Source organism: Phaethon lepturus, unplaced genomic scaffold (assembly GCF_000687285.1).
Source record: "Phaethon lepturus isolate BGI_N335 unplaced genomic scaffold, ASM68728v1 scaffold9980, whole genome shotgun sequence".
In the NCBI taxonomy this organism is placed as follows: Eukaryota; Metazoa; Chordata; class Aves; order Phaethontiformes; family Phaethontidae; genus Phaethon; species Phaethon lepturus.
In genome coordinates, this window is record NW_010511153.1 from 3,605 (window position 1) to 25,057 (window position 21,453).

Consider the following 21,453-nt stretch of genomic DNA (forward strand, 5'->3'; position numbering starts at 1 on the left):
ATTGTTCCTAGTCTGCCACAGATTTTCATAAATCTAGCCTCTATGGCAGGTAACTACAGAGACTTGACCCTAAATTACCTAACTAAGCAAACTATTCTACTTCCTGACTGACTTTACTAGCAGGACACACTTCGCTGTCCAGCAGCTGACCTAAAATGTTATATACATCTGAGATGACATTTATCTCAAGGAAACTTGCCAGACATATTCACAGATATAAATACTGTAACCTGTTACTTCTTATTTGAAGAAAAGGAAGATATTTTATTATCCAAATAGACAAATTGGAGGGAATTCAAAGCAAATGAAGCTTTTTTTTTCCAAAGAATTTTTTTCAGAGGCAGAAGGGGAGAGAGAAGCGTGCATAGTTTGCCTAAGTAAGGTTTGTCCTCTCATCCCTCTTCTGCACCATCTGTGCATCCACAGACTGTGCACAGGCTGTAAGAATGCAAGAGGATGAGCAGAAAGTCGTCTCATAGTGATCCTGCACTGGGCTACTACAAGGAATCTCCTGGGCTTGACATAGTTGCTGCACTTTTAGAGACACTTGAAGCTTGCTCTACCAAACTGAGACAGTGCCTTGGAAACTGGTGCTCTACTGGGGTAGAGTTGATTTTCGTCATAGCTAGTATGGGGTTGTGTTTTGGATTTGTGCCGAAAACAGTGTTGATAATACAGGGATGTTTTAGTTATTGCTGAGCAGTGCTTACACAGAATAAAGGCCTTTGCTGCTTCTCACACCGCCCCATGAGTGAGGAGGCTGGGGGTGCACTGGGTGGGGACACAGCCAGGACAGCTGACCCCAACTTCCCAAAGGGATATCCCATACCACATGACATCATGCTCAACAATAAAAAGCTGGGGGAAGAAGCAGGAAGGTGGGGGCATTCAGAATGATAGCGTTTGTCTTCCCAAGAAACCATTATGCATGATGGAGCCCTGTTTTCCTGAAGATGGCTGAGCACCCACCTGCCGATGGGAAGTGGTGAATGAAATCCTTATTTTGCTTTGCTTGTATGTGTGGCTTTTGCCTTAGCTATTAAACTGTCTTTATCTCAACCCACGAGTTTTCTCATTTTTACTCTGCCGATTCTCTCCCTCATCCCACCGTGGGGGGAGTGAGCGAGCAGCTGTGTGGGGCTTAGTTGCCAGCTGGGGTTAAACCACAACACTAGTGCAGTGTAGAAACCCCTCTGGGCTGGTTACATTATGTGGAGGCTACTGTTGAGCTCTTTAACAGCCCAGCTTGACACAAAAGAAATGTAAAGCTGTTTACCTACAATCCATCCTCCCACCTGCACTGTGTTGGGTCTACAAGAGGACAAAATAATAGTTTCCAAATTGTTGAAAGAGAGAAAAACTCAAAGCTGAAGAGAATTCTCTAAGAAGAGAACAAGTATTAGAACTTGCAGAGGTAGCAGGAGAATATTTTAAAGAGGAATGATTAGGTTAAGCTTCCCAGAAGTGAGATACAAGGAAAATCTGTGGTGAAAGAACCTGTAAAATCTTTACTTTGTCTCGTGTTCTTTAATCTGGGAGTTACTTTTTTCACTACTCCTGGTACTGTTCATGAATTTCTTCAACAAGGGAATAGCAAGCTGGAATATTGACCCTCTCTTGTTTCTTGGCTGGGCAAACTGGTTACTGGGAAATGCTGTTTTTCAGTGCCTTTCCTCAGAAGTATGGGCACTACTTCTGAATTCTTCAGTATTTCTTAGATGTGAAGGGTGTCAAGACCAGGGACCAACAGCCACAAACACAGATACAGTGCTGTGGCTTTGTGGTTAGAAGCTGGAATCTTTTGCCCCAGAGCTCTCACTGACCTGTAACTGCTTGAACTTATAAGGCCAAGCTGCTAGGAGAAGCAGGGAGAAGGGCTTTTTTCTTCTGTGGAGGTGGAATGGTTCTTCTGTTGTCTGAATAGCACTTTTACATATCCTGTAAGAATTTCTGTATGAAGGGTGGAGAATAGTGAGGTATAACGAGTTATGATTATTGTATGTGACTGAATCAAAGAAAGAAAATAATTTCTCAGTGTGTATAGGATAGTGTATGAATGTTTTTATCTAAATCAACTTTATTTTTCTAACACAGGCTGTGTTATAATAGCCGTATGCTATTTTCCAGGGCCTACAAAAGATGACTGGGAAAGGCATAGCTACTGGGAATAAACTTAAATTTGCTGCACTGTGGTCTGTCTCTCCATTAGAAAATCTTTAAGTGTCCATTCTGAAAAAAAACTGAAAGCACCTAACCTACTTAGTAAATGGGCTCTGTTTAAGAAAAACAGAATGGAAAAAGTAATAGCTGAATAGAAAAAACCAGTGATGTTGAACCCAGCATGCCTCTGAATGGAGAAGATAATATCTTAGCTGACTCCACCTCCATCAAAATGCTATGTTTTTTTTCCAGATCTGGGAACTAACACATCATAGGATATAAAGAGTTAAGTGACCTGCTCTTTGGAGCCGAAGGCATGAAGGAGAGGAGAAAGCTTTAAACAAGATTTGAAGAATTCTCCCCTTTGGGGCACTAGGAGATAAATATTTTGTGAGTTAGGGGCCAGGATTAGCTGGTCAGACCCTAAAGCAGGACTACTCAAGCAATGCTCCAGCACAGCTGCAAAGCAAACCAATTTTGATTGGGCTTTGCCAAAGTGCGGTGCAAGAACAAATAATAAAGAGTGCCTAGCTGCAAGGAGGAACTGGGACTGGGAACTATGAGCACTCTCTCTTCTTCATGTCCACATGCACATCCAAGGTGGGAGACGATCTCATCAGAAATTGTGTAACTTTGCATGGAGGTTTCAAGGCAGAGACTGTAGGGGATCTGGTCCCAAGATGTTCTGTTCTACTTTATAGTTTTAAGGTCTGTTCTGAGGTTTTAAGAAAATTGGCCCTGCCATTGCTACCAGCAGAAGCAGAGCTACCTTGTCAAGGCTGGCCTGCTGAGGGATTCACAATCAGCACAAGGGGAAACACCTCTTGGCCCTGTGTGAGAGTAGAGGTGCATGATTCAGTACTGGTTTATGGGGATGGTTAATAAAGGACTTGAAAACAAGACTCAGAGGATGCTCAGTGAGGCCACAAGAGGTCAAAAGTGTGTGTAAATCAGGAATCATGATAACCTAGAGACAAGAAAACAAGACTGTGGGAACACAGCTTCCCTGGGTAGAGCCATTATTTAAACTCTCTTAATTCGGCTTGCAGAGAGACAAGGATAGTTGAAAACAGTTCTGCTGAGCTCTTGATGGGATTCTGCCTGCGTTATGATGTTGGAGTTTGGCCTTGTAGTGTAAAGCAGTTAGGATATATACTACAGTTAGTATATATACTACTCCCATTCCTGCCAAATCTTGTTCTGCAAGTTGGTGCTGTGGGAACTATGATACCTTGTGTAAAGCAATTAGCATACTGGGAACAAAAAAGTTAACCTATTCAAATTTTAGAATGACTCTAAAAATGACCAGCCTCCTTTCTAACATTTAGGATCAAAGATCCCAAGATAAATGTTAACACTGTGATCATTAGCAGGGAGTAAAAGGTAAACACCACGGTTTGCTTTGCACTGAGGCCAACTTTTTTGTAGTTTCTGAGACCACACTGAGGTCTCACAGTGGCTGACTGGACTCATCTTTGTACATGGACCATTGGATTTACTTCCCATCATTGCAAACTCAGTGTTATATTTTTATATACAATCTAGAACATAGAAATAAATGGCATCATTATTATTGGAATGCTATATACTACTAAGCTGGAAAAAAAAAAGGGAACAACAGAAAGCGTCCTTTTGCTCTAACTTTCCTAGTGTGTTGCTGATCTTCCTTCTATGTTGTACATGAAAGCTGTTTCACCCCCAGCTTACATTCATGGAAAGGTAATGCTGTTCTCAGCTTCACAGCTGAGTAAAACTTAGTTTCCTCTGTCCATGATGGTGCTTACTGGGACAGTGCATTCACCAGTGAAAAGTGATCAAAATAAAGCAGCTTTGGTTCAAGTTGAAATTTATAGTTTTGAGCAGGACAATGTGGAGGCAGAAAGTTGAAAAAGTGAGCTCTGCCATATCCTCTTTCCCCTGAGAGGAGGGATGTCTGTTGTGGTCCAGACATCCCACACTGCAGCAATGTCAGCATACTCTTAGTGTAACCAGGGAGTCAAGTCCACTGGTATCAACAAGCCAGTGATTTTAGGCTTCTGCAACTTTGGGAAATTGCTCTAGATAGAGAGGGGCAAAAATGAGGGCAGAGTCAGGCCCAATACATTTGCCCTGACTGGAAGGAGAAACCAGCCCTTTAGCATTTTGTTCAAGTTGATACGCAGTAAAATCCTTCAGTGCATCTTATTCTAAATGCATGACACTCTCTGCAGTAATGAGACTGGGCATGGCTGCCAGGAGCCTTGAGGCGGATGCTCTCTTCCAAGGCACTGCATCACCTCCTAGGCTGAACCATGTTGTTGCCAGTATTTACAGATTCGCTGAGATGTATCAAAGCACTCCCAGCAGAGACACTGAACTGCACAGCCTGCCACCAAGAGATCTATTGTCTCTTCAGCGTATCGGGGAGGAACAGGCAGTGTACGTACATACACACACACACTCTCACACACACGCGCGCGTGCGCGCACACAGCCCGAGGGAGGTAAGTCCAGCCCCCAACAGCAGGGCCATCCTTCTGCTGCTGGATTTTTCCAGCCGGAGCATCTTGCTGGCTCTGCTGCAATTTATGTAAATTGGTTTCTGACGTGGGGCTTTTTCTGTTACGACAGGGACCCACTGACTGGAGGAGGCAGAGCTGCAGTCAGGGCAGGAGAAGAGAGGGAGAGGAAGAGGTGGGGAGCAGAGGGACACCAGGGGAGTGGAGAGGACAGAGGGAGAAAAAGACACAGAGACATAACTAAGAGAGCAGGAAGAAAGGCAGAGAAAGGGAGAGAAGGAGAGCTGTTGGGGAAGAGAAAGAAGCTCAGAGACTGAATCAGCCTCAGGAGGGCAAACCAGGAGACGAGTTCAGTAACATTCCAGCATACAAGAAGGATCTGTTCTGTCTGAATCTTCACCATGAGCACAAGGAAGAGCTGCCCCCTGCCACTGGGGCAAGAAGACCATGAGGAAAAGCAGAATGAGGGTAGTCCTGACCTGGAGCGACCCGAGTGTGAGGTGGAGCTGAGGAACAAAGCTATTCTGCAACAGAAGAGGCGCCTTAAACAGGCCACCCAGTTTGTGCACAAGGACTCTGCTGACCTGCTGCCCCTGGACGGCTTGACAAGGCTTGGCACCTCCAAGGACCTGGTGAGTCCAGTGGTACCCCATTTGGGAGGGTGTCCTCCTAATAGCCTTCATCCCAGTTAGGAAATGCTGTCAAGCTTTGTGAAAGGATTATGGGTTCAGCAAAGATGAAACTTCCCTTCAGCATCATCTAGGAACAGGTCAGGGTAAGGGGAAAGAATGAATCACTCATTTTTTTCATCCATCTTCCCATGCATCCCCATAGGGATCAAACTCCTCACAGAGGCAGGAGGCATGGACTGGAAGGACTCTTCAGAATCCAACTTTCCACTCACCTGGTACACATGTGTTCATCTGACATGTATGCTTCAATGTGGGACATGTCTGAAAGCCCCCATGTATTCCTGCATGATCCAGCTCAAAAGCAGACTCCTTCCTGGACTCAGCAGAGAGGGAAGTTCATGAAACCCTGAGAGGCTTAAGTTTGACCTTGTCACCTTTTTGCATTATTCTCCTTCCCCACACTCTTTGGATTTCTGGAGGAGCAAGCACAGGCAAGACTGCTACCCAAGGTGTGCAGGCAGCTGCAATGGCTGGCACCCATGGATGACACCTTGGGGGACGAGGCACAGAAGTGAGGCCTGTGGGTGTCTCCTTGTGGAGACGGAGCAGGAGGCATCAGGGAGGGGATCTGTTCCAGGAGCCTGGGCAGTCTATGGTCTGGAGGGATATCCCCAAGGCTGGGAGCAGTTTCCCATGGGATCTCTTGCTGGCTTAACTGCACGCATCTCCCCCTTGTTCTGGCAGTTTTGCTGTCTAACTTCTCTCTGCTGTGGAGTTTAACTGCTCAAGGATGCAGAGGTCTAAACCATTTTCCCAAAAGAGAGCCTGGGTCTGGCCAGTGATGGGGGCAGATAAGTGGTTCTTATTCCAGCTGTGCCAGTGGATGTCATAGAAGATTTTGCCTCTCCCTGCAGCCTCTGCTTTGCTACGTATCCTCAGACTGTTGCAGCAACACCACGGTTGCTCGTGCTTGTGTATCATCTCCCCTCGGTCGTTTCCCAGCTGCTGTGAGCAGGCCCCACGGCTGTCGGCAGCAAGGTGTTGCTGCACTCAGGGGCACACGTGCCCGACAGGCAGGGTCCCAGGCACTCGGCCTGAATAAAAGCTATTCTCCTTGCTGAGACCTTCTGGTGGAGCAGCCCTGCTGCGCACAGACGAGAGGTCAGTGCCACGTTCCCATGCTGGCGCACCTTCCTGCTCCCACCACCCTCGCTGCAGCTGCCTCGGCTGCTGCTGAGAGTCCCTGGCTTGGCAGGGTCAAGGGTGGCTCCTCAAAGTCACCCTGAGCTGTTGCCTCATGGTCTGCCAGCCCTTCTGCAGCTGCACACATGGCTGTCAGCAGAGACTGGTCTTGAGCATCCCTCTTGAGCACCCCTCTGGCCCTGAACACAGTTGCTGTCTGAAGTACAAGAGGAGAGTCACATATGTGTCGTGTGGGCAAGGAACAAGGCCTCTCCTCCCCGTGGGGAAGGAGGTCTGGCCACACCTGAGCTTGGAGAGCCCAGTTCAGGCTGGCAGCACAGGCAGGCTAACACTGGCCCTTCACGCCCTGCAGGACTGCAGCTGAAACATCTCCTCAGGACATAAACCTGGGCTCTTCCTTGTACAGCTTTCAGCAGGGAAAGGGGAGGAGATACTTTTGAGTTTTTTAATGCATGTTTGCTGAGCCCAGCCACAAAGGCAGAGAGAAACATGTCTACCTGCTTTGCTTTGGAATTGACTCCTGTCACACCATGCCCCAAATAGACAACTGTGGCCACAGCCAGAGGCCTCTGTGAGAGTCCTGCACAGCACGGGTGGCAGTCTTGGCCTCCAGAGGCTGACACTGAAACCCCAAATGCTTGCTCTAGCAAGACAGGCCTTGTCCAAGCTGCTTGCCACGAGTGGCTCTCCTGGTGAAATTAACCGTTTTAGGCAGGAGACTTCCTTGCATGCAGTTGGCATTTGGTCACTGAAAACCACTGCATAGTTCATGTTTGGTCCATAACAAAATGGTTGAAACATTTTTACCATGGAGCTAGGGAGCAGTGAATAAAGCATAACATCTTTTCTGCCATGGAAATTTTGTACTGATGTTAGAAGGCACAAAATAAAGTGGCACCTGTGCAAAATTCACATACATAGTGCCATACCTGGGGTCAATGTGGTAGCTGTGGTGGTACCCACCTTTCTGGTTTACCTTGGAGCAAGAAAAGAACCAGGCCTTAGATTTCCAAGAGCAATTCAGCAGTCCTTGCAACCTGACGGGCCAATGTGATACCACTGTGATGTTTCTGGGGGCTGCAAATTAGAGTAAAAATTATGCTTTCAGGCACTCTTCCAACCTCATGGAAAACTCCATCTATGTTTCCTAAATTGTCTTCCTGGAGGACAGGAATGCAGGGCTGCAAACAAAATCCTAGAGAGGTTGATCTTGGAGAGAGTGCAAAACACCCAAGTCCTATAGCACTTACACTGGGAGAAGAGTTTAATTAATTCCCCAGAACATGTCTCCATTGACAGTGCCAGAAACTCCAGCTGTGGCAGCTCTGCATGTCCTAAAATTAGAGCAAGGCCTCACGACATTTAAAAAACCTACATGTTTTCTTATACAGTCAAAGTCAGGCTGTTACTTTTTCCCACTCTTTTCTGTATATTCTGGGTGTGCATTTGGCTTATGCAATGTATCCAGCAGTGTCTGGGATTTGATGGGCCCATGACATCTCCAACAATAAGTAATTATACATTCCAATGGAGACATCACATTTCCAGCTTTAAAACAACTACAAGCATGACTTTTTTTTTTTTTAAATGGCCAAAACAATAAAAATAGCTGCATGAAGTAAAATATTCTGAAAGTACCAAGCAGGTTTGAAGATCTGGCTTCTCTCCTCCCTAAAATCAAGATTCCCAGCTCATACCACTTCACTAATCATAGCAAGGCCTTGAAATTTCACATTGGAGAGCCTGAACATGATGAGTTGCACTGGGAACCTGCTCTGATCCTTCTAAGAGTCTTGAGAGGACCTCCATTCCAGCTGCTGGCCACAACTCCCTTCAGGTCCTCCCTCACCATCCTCTTCATCTCATTCTTACCAGACCAAGAGACAATGGTCTCTACTTCTCCATCTCAGTGGTGAGACAGAAGACAGGGATGGCCCCAGGAGTCTGCTCTTGAATCAGGTGCCTCCACAGTCCCAAAGCTCAGCTACTCCCCATCAGTGCTTGGCCTCTTCCCAGTCTGAATGATAAGAAAGGGACAGAGGTGGCAGCTGCAAAGGGCCTGCTTTTTCTGTGGGAAAGGTTGCGGGGAGAGGGAAAGGTCCTTTGCATGCCAGATTGTGAGAGGAGACAAGGAGGGAAGATGGGAATTTGAAGACTTGCTGTTGGTTCCCTGCCCTTTTCCCATGGCCCAGACGTTAGCTGGCAGCCAAACTGGCACTGTGCTCAGAGTATTTAGGGAATGAAGTATAACGGCAGCTGTGCTGTAGACCTGCACAGGAGGCTGGGAAATTACCAGGAACAGAGGGATATTTTTACCTCACTTTTTCAACTACTGCAATGTCTTTTATGCAGCGTATGAGTGATCTGACTCCTGCCCCTTGAATGATGGGGAAATGGAGGCATGAGGGACTCCACACCTTGCAAAGAGCAATGCTGAGTGCAGCCAAAGAGCCAGTATCAGCTCTGTTGCCCCAAACATTGAGCAAAACTGACAAGTCAGTGTGCTTCGACTTGCAATTTACACACTTCCCCAGTCTCAGCCCTCTGATGAAGCATAAAGCTAAGTCTGAAGCACACACACCCTCTAGAGTTAATACAGCCCAGCTCATTGGGAGGTCTGGTCTAATTCAGATGTTTGGCCTGCACATTGATAAGATCCTACATCAAACTGCTGCACCATCTGGAAGCTGATTTTAAAATTTTTTTCAGAAAGATAAAAGCAACAGTTTATGCTGTGGCACATAATCCCCTTTAGAGTCATTGCCTTTCTTCATAGGCAGTTGTTGCTGAGAACGCTATTGTCAGCTCTGAGCAGCTGCTCTCTTGGAGGAGGGCCATGGGGCCAAGTACATGGAGAAGGGACAAAGCTATCTCAAACAGGCCTACTTCATTGATGCTGCCCATTGTTGATTCAGTAGCTGTGCAGGAACTGGAGGCACTGGATCAACACTGGGCAAAGCTAGAGCATCAAGCTGGTGACAAAGGGAGCTTTCTTTCCAAAGCAACACCTTCCTGTGTGTGTATGCAATATCAGGATGAGAATTTTTTCACAAATTTTCTTCCCTTTTGGTGCACCCTCCCCTTCTTCTGCCCAGAAGGAGATAAGAATGAAATAGGAATATGTGATACATGAGATATGAATGAGACACATGAGATGATAGGAATAAAGCTCCTTCAGCTGTTGATCTGGCTGATGGTGCTCCCTTCTATCTGTGAACAACATAGGGCTTCATAGATGCTCCCCCAGCAAGGAAGGGAGTCAAAATAGTGTCACTTCTGATGGAGGAGTGCAGAGACAGACTCCATAGAACATTAGAAGCTAGTTTTAGTTTCCTATGCAAGGGAAGCTACCTGCTTCACTACAAATAATTGCTTGTACACCTAAAATTTCTGGAGTCCTGCCTCCCTACCCACATGAACATCACACATATGCTGCATTCCTCATTAGAAGGTGTGAATGTGCCTGGCTGGATGTCAGCACACACCCACCAGGTAGTGTACTGCAGTACCTGAAGAGGTGCAAGACTGCCGAGTACATGTTTAGCTGAAGGAACATACAGAGAGAGCATGCATCAGGCATGTTTTTCTCCTCCAATAATTGCATCCCATAGACCTGCCTGTCACAGACACTCCAACAATTTAACATCACCTTAGTAGCTAAAAAAAAACCCTTGGGATTTAAAGAATGTTTTTTGCTATAAGCCTGTCTTTCATCAGGATGATCAGCTGGGTCAATCATTTGCAATCTGCTTCCCTGGGCTAGCAAATGTCCTTGTCCTTAGCTCCATACTTAGCTGGGATTTCTCTTTCTTTGTGACGGAGACAGCAGCCACATAGTGTGGTCCAGCGGCGCCTCTTGGAAGGCAATCTGAACAAGCTGCGGGGCGAGACCAGGGTTCAGTCTGCATGGGTTCAATCTCCACTGGCAAAAGACCAGGATGAAAAGATGGAAAAGGGAGAGGACAGGAGAAAAGAGACTTCATCCCTGCTAATACAGTGCCAGGTAAGGCAACAACATGGTGCTGCTGATTTCACAGTGATGGCAAATGCTCAGTGCGTTCCAGCTGCTCCACTCCCAAGGGCCATACTGAGTTATTAATTGCAAAGCCAGCTGCAGCCAGAGAGAGATTTCCCGCATGGCCTCTCCTAGAGTTTGGATTCAGTTCTTCCAACAGGCAGATGAAAGCCTTTCTACCACATGCATTCTAGTTGTCCATATTTGAAGATAAATTACCTTAATCACATCTCCTTCCTTTGGAGGCCAGCTTTCCCATGATAAGAGGTATTTCATAACTGCCTACAGAAGCAAGGAGTGTCTCCTTATCACTTTAAGACAGGTGCCCCTAGTTGATTTAACTTGCTGGATCCAGTCTGGTCTGATTCTCTCAGGTGTCAAAGGACCTCCTAAGAAAGTGGCTAACTGTGCTCTGAATTAGCGTTGTTACACTTCTTGATGGAACCTGTATTTTTAGCTCCCTTTTCTTCTTACATCCTCATGTACAGCAGAACACAATCCTCTCTGACCCCTTTAGGTAAGAAAGCACATCCAAAAGCTGTGCCCCATGAAAGAAGTCTTGCATGGTTAGAGCTGTTCAGTAATATGCAAATATGAAACTCACCAAGATATAGACCTAGTGTACAAAATCCATTTTAAAGCTGTGTTTATTTCAGTTACCTGTCCTAAAGAACATATCACATGTTAAAGTATAGAGTCTACATTTCCAGGAAAAACACATATACCTTTGAAAATTCAGTTGGCACAATTAATTATCATATGAATACAGCCTGGTAGCAAGTTTTCTGAATTGTTCAGCTCAAGTGCCTCTGTACCATGCAAAGCCACACTCTGGTTTGTTTTCTAGCCTTTACTGTTGCAGTTAGGCCTTGCTTACCCTGGGTTTTAGACTCTGATGCAGCTAGGTTGACATAACCATACTTGGGAAAACCGATCAGTAGGATGAATAGCTCTCAGTGTAATTTCTCCAAATTGCTGAGGTCTTTTTTTTTTTGAGCAAATGAAGGTGTTTCTTTTTCTTTAATCACCACTCTGTTGTTCTGTAAGAGGAAGTTAAGTGATAAACGGTGTTTTTTTGCCAGGCATGTACATCAAACAAGGACAGCCGTGCATATCCCAGGGGCAGTAGGTCAGAGTCCACTACTCATTCCCCTTTTGTGTTTCTAATGGACTCTAACCCAGGTGTCACATGCATTATACTTTCCTTCATGGAGGAAGGTTAATGAATATCACAGTCAAGGAAATAGGTTTAACACTGCGCTTAATTCTCCCTGAACCCAGTATCTTCTGCACATGCATTTCTCTCTTTTTCTGCCCTTCTTAAAAGCCAGTCACCGTTTGCCACACTTAATCTTCTTACATTGAAGGAAGGGAAGCTCTCCTCTCCTTCTTTTTAATCTTGCTGCTTTTCACGTTCACATTTTTGAACTTCAAAAAGTCTCAAAAAAACCTGTAACGGATCTACGGCATGAAATAGCACTCAGGCTGCCAGTTAATTTTAACCAGAGAGGTGAGCTGGTACCTTTTGGAGAACTGCTTGACTGTGGTGTAGTTTTTATTAGAAATGGAACATGACCCCAGTGAAGTCTTTTGTCTCTGACAGCAGAAAGATCAAGATCTTGAAAGGACCATCTACCAGCATAAAGCTTCCATTTACACTCAGGCAAATATGCTGAAAATTTCAAAGAGGTAACAAATGCATCACCTGACTAGTAACTGAACTTGAATAGGAAATAAAGCTGAATATATGTAGACTTAAGAGCTACAGGGAGATTCAGGCAATAAGTTTTTTCACTCTAACAGCTTACAGTTGCCCTGTGCCTAAGGCCTTTTTAAGTTTCAGAGGTCACAGAGAGACCCTGTCTATAATAGTTATACTGCAGAGTCACTCACCCTCCTATGTACTTAGGTGGGTTGCTCACATGGTAGCAAGAATTAACATGGTTAGCAGAAGTGCCCCTTTTTGTGGCAGTTTTTGCAAAGCACTTTGGAAAGCTTATCATGACTGGCATCTGCATCATAAAATCAAGCTGTTATTTTTTGTGGTGGGGCTTGTCTTTCATTGAGTTGGAAACAGGTGCTGAAAGATTCCACTGCTATCCAAGGTTGTTTTTTTTCTGTGCCAAAGCAACCTGGGATTAATCAACCTGGTTGGTTAAAGCAGCTTGTTGACTTTGGAACTGACATTATTTCAGAAAACAAAGCTTGCTCTGTATAAATGCTGATCCTTAATGATTCCCCTCCCCTCTTTCTTTTTCTTAGAAATCCCCATAATTGACCTTTAGATAAAGACTAATAGGGACTGGTAGTAACAGACTGAAAATCCTGGGGCAGAGGTGACGGTGGGCAACGTGATGAAAAGTCCTCTTAGTCCAAGAAGTCTTTCAGTACTCATCAGCTGCCTGTGTACTCTTTACCTGATCTGCATTGTATTTGTGGTATGATGGACCAAGGACTCTCCTCAGGCTCCTGGTGAATTCTCTGGGCAAATGGTTAGTGGTCTAATTGGAAGGTGGATAGCTTTTTTGAGGCTGCTGGAGCTCATAACTGTGCAGGGTTGTTTACCACTGACTGAGATGAAAAGTCATTTTCTATAGAATAATCACTGTCCTGTTGTATCTTAGCAAGTTTCTAACTTGCAACTGTCCCAACCTGCTCTGAAAGAAAACTCAAGAATCTGCCTAGTGATACAGTTAGGTTTGTTATCACAACAATGCTAACAGCTCATGCATCTCAGATCTGCCTACTCTTTAGCAATTGCTATCCATACTCCAGGTCTTCTGTTTCTGAAGAGCTTATACAATGCCTTCTTTGTAGCTGGGCAATGAACAGTTGGCTTCTGTGAGACACAGGGATGGTTAACTCTTTCCCAGTAGAAACCATGCCTGTTAATGAGGAAGAGCTGATTCAGCTGGACACTGTAGTCAGGTTGCAGTCTGGGCAGATGTGGCAGAATACCTGACCTGACACTCATGGCTAATATACTCGCTTAGGTAGTGAGGAGGCACAAGGAAGTCTCTACTATAAAGCACAGTACAGAGGATGAGGAGGCAGATGCTTAGCATGTATCTGCACTTTGTGCTTTATCTTGCCTCTCTGCTTAGTCTGGCCATAATCCTTCCAGGCAGAGCTGATGTGTCAGTGAGGACTAGACAGCACAGACATTACAGAGCTCTAAAAGCAGAAGGGGAGGCATTTTGTCATAGAATCATAGAATGGTTTGTGTTGGAAGGGACCTTAAAGATCACGTAGTTCCAACCTCCCTGCCATGGGCGGGGATAAGGGACTATCCGCTGGGTCCAGTCAATTTCCAGGCTGTTTTTTCTCTAGAAGCCTGGACTTTGTAATACCAACTTTTGCCACAAATAGCTGTTGTCATGAGGTAAGGCAGGATCTTTCTGGTTGGCCTTGGGGACCTCTATGGGCACTACTCCTAGTCCTGAATGTTTAGACTTGACGTGCCAGGCAGCCTGGAGCCATGGTGGCAATGTTTTTTCTTGAACAAGCAGAAGTATTGACAAAGTCAGGAGCTTCTAAATAGGGTGCTTTGCAGCTTTTCCCCTTCTGTGAGGCTCTAGCATGCTTCCCCACTTACTTAAAGCAGATCTGTGCCAAGAGGCAGGAGGCATGCATGAACAAAAACCAAGAGAATGGGTACACATTCTGGGAACAGACAGCAGCTCAGCTGGGTCTCCTACCAGCTCTGTCATGTGTAATCTGTATTATCACGGGATGGCAGTTCAAGGTGCTCCACAGTGAAACACGACTGCTCATTTGTGAAGGAGCTGGGGGAATATTCCTGTATGAATATGCAAAGAACTGCAGAGAGGGCTTCTGGGGGCTGGTTTCTCTGTGGTCTGACTCTGTTTCATGAATCTTCCAGCTGGTATCAGGTCAGTTAAGCTTTGTGTTCTCCCAATCTGTGACCGTAGTTCTGTGGCAATTTCCATACTGTGTGCCAAAGAGAAGACTTGGATTGAATGTATGTGCCAGTGTGGCTGAGACTGTGAGAAGCACATGATATAATGGGGAAGGCACACTGGGACTGTTTTAATTGGACATAATTCTTTATGAATAAGACATGCTGTTTTACATTAAAGAAGAAAAAAGTGTAATAACCAAATCAGGAGCTGTTGAAAATATGCATCTGTGCTTATTTTCTGTGTAGATACTTCTTGAGCACTGCTTTCTTTGCTCCTGCATAAGGCCACATATGATGAATGTTCTTCTTCTAAAACCACTGATGTTATTTAAATATACATCATATAATACATATATGTCTTACATGATTCTTGGTGAACCCTGTAAAACAATATAGATTGAGATCTCTAGCTCCAGTGGTCTTGCAGTTCTTGAAAATTTCTCAATTAAGTGGCCATTCTGAGAACATGGTGTATCTAAATGTTCAGAATGATAAAATTTTCTACACTGATGTACTGCAGATGTGGTTTAGACCAGAGGAAGAGCTCCAAGACAAAACAGAATTGAATTTTCCAGCATGCATTCCCCGGAAGTTGCCTTGAGTGCAATTAGCACTCAAGCTACTATTGATGTTGTGTCGGTTTGCAGCATTCCAGTATTTCTCACAGGAGGTATTTTCTCCTTTCCCTTTACACTCACAAATAGCACATTTTTGAAAAAGAAATCTTGGAAATGCTGGATGTAGCTCTCTGTGATGATTAACCCATGTAATAATCATAAAAATATTTAGTTAAGAAATCAGGAAACTGAGACATCTTCCTTGACCTTACTGGTGTTGCACAGAGTCCCTGATGGTCATGCTGATCTGCATAAGATGTTCAAAGCATTTAAGCTTGTCAGAAATTAGCATAAGGGTAGAAGAGCTGTGGGGGGTCTGTTGCTGCTTCTGAGTGGCTCATGGCACTGCGTCCCATGGTGGATGGAAGAGAAGGAATCACAGGAAAGATACAAATAATAGCAGGAAGAAAATGAGCCTCCTAAGATGGAAACTTTGTGGTTGTGGTTTTTTTGGGTGTTGGTGCAAGACAGAGCCTTGAAGGACTAGGCCATCAAGAATGGGTATCAGTAGGCACTATAGGTAGCTGCAAGCCATATTTTGTAGATGGCAGTTACTCCATCTTTTCCAGTTCCTTTACTAAGTCCTGCTCCTCCTTTTTTTTCAGAACATAACTCTTATTGATATCCTTCATGACCATATTTTTTCAGACCTCTACCATATATGAGACCTGCTGTTACTTCAGCCTGCCATTAAGGACCTCTGTGCAGAGGGGACAGAAAACAGATGGGAACCACATCTCCTGTTCCCTTTCAAGTGCAAAGGGGTGAAGAATGAAGTGGGCAAGGCACTGGGGATTATTCCAGTAAGATCATGCAAGAATGATTTGGGTGCAGGGCATCCAGTCTCTCCCTTTACTAGATGACAGCAGCTGTGAATATTGTCATTATAGTGTTCATGTCATATTTCCTTATAGAGCTGTCTAGGAAGTTAATGTAAGCCCCACACATCTCTTGATTAGGTATGGATGTGTCAGTTATCTTGGGAACTGCCTTAAATTCAAGGTCTTCTCAGGGATGGTCCTGGGTGCTCCTGCTTCTCCCACAGACTTCTCCTTCTGGAAGCTGTTCAACTGAGAACAGATGTTTAGCCCTGGAACATTGTTCCCTGTGACAACAGAAGAAATGGAGAAAGGGAACCTACAAAGGCTGAAGCATATGCTTATATTCCTTTAGAAGCTTTTGCCATATCAATTATTGCTCTGCTAATGAAGTCCATGTGGGTTTTCTGTACAAATTCACTAGTTATGCATCTCTTGACTGGAATACTCCTAAGCTGCAGTCGCTAATAAGTGTCAAATTAAAGAAGACAAATTAAAAAGGAAGCCTTTAGCAGAGGTTTGCAGAGCACTGGGGAGACCACCATTGTCTCAGATGAGTCTCCTGCCTTCTGACTACTGCCTAAAACACCGCATCTTTGGCTGTGTTGCTAAGGAAGGTCTAAGGGATTGTCACACTGTTGGAGGAGTAGGTATGCCTATTTTGAGCCCACAGTAATTATCTGTTGTTGTTTTTTCTAGTGCCAAGGTCAGGTATTGAAAGCGACTGTTAACACTGGGTGTCTACCAAATCTCATCTCCAAGAGCTGTTTAAACCAGCTGGGGTAAGTCTTTGCACAGTAGAAAAAGAGGGGTGGCTAAAAGAAAACCTAAGGCAAGAACCTAGGCACTCTTGATTCCCAGCCCCAGTGATAATTACTAGCAGCTTTGCATGTGCACATGCCTGTTTTAGGAGAAGATGCAGAGGGTGGGTGAGAGACATCAGGAGCACTGGCAAAGTTGTGTGCAGGCCCCAGACTAGGAGGCAGAGCTATGTCATTCTGTGCGTGTGTACTGCAGGGCAAAGCTGCCCAGCTGATGGTTAGCCTCAGCAGTGAGGAACCCAAATGGGCAGTGCCTTATGGTTTTGCTTGTGGAATCTGCCTCCAGACATGCTGTATGAAAGAGATTCCTCCTCTTGTGGGCCTGTTTTGAATGAGACCAAGAAGTACTGCCACCAGTGAGAAGTCCTGTTTTCCCTTCTCTTCCTCCACTTGAGGCAATAACACCTCTTGTGTCCCACAGGCTGGAAGAAATGTCTGCCATGGACTGTGGAGACCTCTCTCTTCCCATCTCCAGCGTTGTTGGCCGAGTAGAACATATGGAGTTGCAATTTGGGCACAAGACAGTGCTGTGTTCAGCACTGGTCGTAGGTGAGAGTGCCAGCCCCTCCTCTCCCCCAGTTTTCCTGTGTCCCTCTTGCCCTGCAAAGGGCATTTAAAAAGGATCTCTGGGAAAAGTGTAACATGATGGGAGGCTGGTGATGTGGTCACCTCCACTGCTGGCCAAGATCATTATGCACTGTCAATACCCTCAATGTAGCCAAAGGCAAAGGGCGTAGGAAGAGTACAGAGAAGACAGAAGATTTTGAAAGTGGGGAGAAATTAGGTGTTTTCTGGTCTTAACACAGGATGTGGAAAATTCTCATTTCCTTCTAAAATGGACCTTTCTTAAAATTATCCAGACTGCTTGATTAGTCCTCTGGTGCCCTATGATCTTCTATTGAATGGGTACTTGTGTCTTTGGCTGGATGGAAGTCATCGGAGAAACCGACAGAGGGTACAGCTTATTCCCTAGACTGTTTCTCTGTGTACTCATCTGCTTCTGCTGCAGGGAGCACCCTGGAAGAACCTGGTAGTCCCAGAGTGCTGAGTCTCCCTCACTGCCCTGAGGCAGGACCCTTTGAAGGGAGGAGCTGTAGGAGAAAAGGTCAAATCAGCAGACATTGGACCATGCCCAGAAAACAGTAGAAAGGCTGCATGTTCTGCACTTACATCAAGCTGTGCATATGCTGAAAACAGTTTAGTTGTCTTTTTTCCTCCTGTTCTTTCTCCCTGTTAGTCTTCCAGCTTTACCCTCTTGCCTTTATCTGCTCCTCATCTTTGATGAGTACTATTCTCCCTTGCTCCCTATTTTCATATCCATTGTTCCCACTTTCCTAGTCATCTAGAAAGAGCTTCCTCCTCTTTCACACTCTAGCTCTCTCTTCTTTCCTGGTTTCCCCTCTACATGTTCTTGCCCTTCATGGGGAGCCTGTATTAGTACCAGCACAGGTGAATTTAGCCCAGTAGCACCTATCCATTTTGCTGGGATGTGGAAATGGCTGCCTGAAAGGAGCAGAATTGCTATGTCTGTCCCTTACATCTCCTTGTGCATGCAGTGGTCTTGCTTATGTGGTTATAAATAAATTATAAAATACAGCCACTGGTTGCAGGGAAGGCAGGCATCCAGGAGACATGGGAAGTGTTAATGATGTTACTGGTGGTTGCTGAATCCTGCTGACTCCAGGAGCTGGGGATTCCTCCTTCCCTGCCACTGAAGTCCACATAGATGACTCTTAGACCCAGGAGGTTGCTCTCACCCAGTCCAATGCATGTTCTTAGTGGCAGGTTCAGACAGTAGTAAGGCTGAACATATATTCTAGAGAGGCACATACAGAGAAGACAAAGACAAGCACAGCCACACAGACTACCACACACAGAGCGGTGCCTTTCCCATCACTCACATAAACACCAGCACAGACAGCCCAGTCCTGGTCCTCCTCTCTGGCTGACCAGGATTGACATTCACTAAGCAGAAGATCATACATCCTCAATCTCTAGATTCACAAGCACACTCATATTCACAGAGCCTTCACATAACAGCACTGCTTCTAGGTCTGTCTTATATACGTCTGGACCTTGGGCACCTTACCTAGCCACTGACCCAGACCTTGAGTCTTTCTAGATGCAGGTTTCCTGGTTTCCTCCTACTCACTGGCCAGACCAGTTTGCTAACTAATTATGTATACAAAATCACAAGCATATAGGATTAAATTCACTGGGGAAATATAAACACACCCAAGTCTTTCTAATTAGTGGCATTTAGACCTCTCACACATATGCCCTGTCCTCTTCAGTTGCTGATTTAGGCCCATGTGACCCTGGTTAGAGTTGGTACCCAGAGCTCTCTTGCATGCTGATCTCTCCAGTTGCTGGCACCTAGACCTACAAGCTCTGTGACCCATAGTCCTTCTTCATTTACTGGAACTTAAACCTTGCAGCACACATTGCAATCCCTGCAGTTGCTGGCACCTAGGCATATAAGCCCTATGGCCTGCGCTCCCTTTCCCAGTTACTGGCACCCAGACTTGCACACTGGTCTCTCTAGTTGCTGGCACCTGTGAGCTACGTCCCCTTCTCCAGTTGCTGACACAGACATAGCCCTGTGGCCTATGGTCCATTCAGTTACTGGCACCTCTCTTGCATGCCAGTCACTCCGGTTGCTGACATCTAGAGCTATTTGCCTTTTAACCCGTGGCATCTTCTACACTTGCTGACACCTAAGACTTGCAGAAGTCACATGTAAAGCTAAAGGAGTTATACAGAAAAAAAAAAAAATTATTTAAGATCAGACAGTTTGCATCCATCAAGTGCAGGGTTCAGTCAGACAAGTGAACTGACCAACAGCCTGCTTACATGTGACTGGCCCCCTTATCCCCTCTCCTCTCCATTTTTCCATGCTTGTTCTTCCCTGATCCACCCTGCTGCTTGCCTTCTCCTGCCTTTGGCCTTTCCCCTACACAGCCCATAGTAAGTTTTACATGATCCCACAAGCCCCTTCTGATATCTCATAGTAAGTTTCAAATTCCCTCTAATATCTCATAATACTGATGATAATCATGGTTCCCTCCTCTTATCAAAAAGTTCATTGTGACCCTCTTCAGGGCTGTGCCTAAGTAGCTCCTTTGATCACTCATCAGTCAGTGGCAGAAGAGTGTTGGTCTTTGTTATTGTCACAGTTATCACCTGCTTGTTAATGTTTGTGTGTTTAATTAATCACTTTTTGTTACTTGTTATTTACTTTATACTGAATAGGCCATAACCATACAACTTTATGAACCAGATGCTCTCACATTGCACATCCTTTTACAGGAGAGACACACTTTCTTTAAAGGGGGAGTATATATAGTCTTAAGCCTGATCAGTCTCTTCTCTCTTCTCAGATGATGAAATGCTGGAGTTTTGCATTGGTCTCCAGACCCTGTTGTCTCTCAAGGTAAGAAACAGCTTCTTGCTTATTGCAGGGCTCCTCTCAAGAAGTTCTCCAAGATTTGGTTGCTGTAAGCGTCAGAAATACTTACATCCAAGTCTTCAGGGTGCCACTTGCAATGCTTGTTGCACAGCTGCCTGTCTAACTGCAGTAATCTCTGAGTCACTGATTCCTTTCCAGTCCTTCTTAAAGGTTTTAATAAAGGAATCACCCAATTAGATACTACCACATCTCCCATTCTTTGTATTCCGGACAATATAAAGTTGCAAATGGGAAGAGGAAACTGAAGAGGAGACAAGCAAAGGCAAGGGACACTGTGTCACAAGTTATATCTGTGTTGCCTTTTGAAGGTGGATGTGAACAAGCTCTGCCCTTGCTTTGTGCCAAATAATCATGTTCAGTGTCCAACACTAGCTGGACATGAGTGGAAAGAGTCCTCTCCTTTTGTCAGCTCAGCTCATGGTTAGTGCTCTGCTGAGGGTGGCTCCTGGGTGGCTCAGCATATGGCTGCAGCAAGCTTGTTCCTGCCTGTCAAATATTTGTAGCAACTTACCAAACACATGAAGCAGGTAAAGCATTGGGCTGAGTGATGTGAGGACATCACCTCAGATGGAGTCATAGGAAGAAGGGAGGGGAATGGCCCTGTGAAGGATTTGGAGAGGAATCAATTGAATAGGAGCAAATAAGCAGCAAGGGGGACAGGAGGGGGAACTGTAAAGTCTCTACAAGCCCAAAGTGGGGTGGTTTGGTGGTTATATAGGTTTTCCCCAGTCATAGACATCATGAGATTTACTATCATCTGAAATGTCCAGCAAGTAACTGACTTTCCCTTTCTTTAGTGTTGCATCGACCTGGAGGAAGGAGTCCTGAGATTTAAAGCACTGAGTCAAGAGCTGCCTTTTCTACATGCCTCTGAAGAGCCTGGTCAGTGACTGGCTGCATTCCCCATGCCTGGGGGTGAGGAGACTTGCTGCTATGAGAGACAGATGAGGGTGAGGCTTACATGCTGAGTTCTAGGCTCAGACATTCAGTGGGGAGTGAGAAAAAGGCAAATGGGTGCTGGAAGCTGTTGTTGCTGGGAGTGCCTCATCTTGAGAGATAGCCCTCCTTTTAGTGGACCCTCTTGCTTGTTCCCATGTGCCGAGTGGGCATTTTGTTCTTGTTTTGTTTTTCTATTTGTACCGAGTCACTCCAATTTCTGCTTCTGTACTAAATTCACTCTGACATTTTTACAATACCCTCTGTTCATAAGACAAGAGAGTGTCCATGAACAATTTCCAGTTGTTCTGTGACAGGAGGACAGTGCTTTCTCCAAAAGCCTCCAAAGATTGCAATGAATGT

General features: G+C 45.2%; 1 protein-coding gene across 1 annotated transcript; it reads left to right on the top strand.

Moving 5' to 3' along the window:
• The first annotated feature begins 5,058 nt into the window (after positions 1-5,058).
• On the top strand, positions 5,059-21,044 carry NRIP2 (nuclear receptor interacting protein 2). Its single transcript, XM_010282949.1, has 6 exons — positions 5,059-5,289; positions 10,319-10,495; positions 16,564-16,646; positions 17,107-17,234; positions 20,066-20,118; positions 20,952-21,044. Exons 1-6 carry the CDS (start codon positions 5,059-5,061, stop codon positions 21,042-21,044), a joined length of 765 nt encoding a protein of 254 aa, XP_010281251.1.
• The last annotated feature ends 409 nt before the right edge of the window (positions 21,045-21,453 follow it).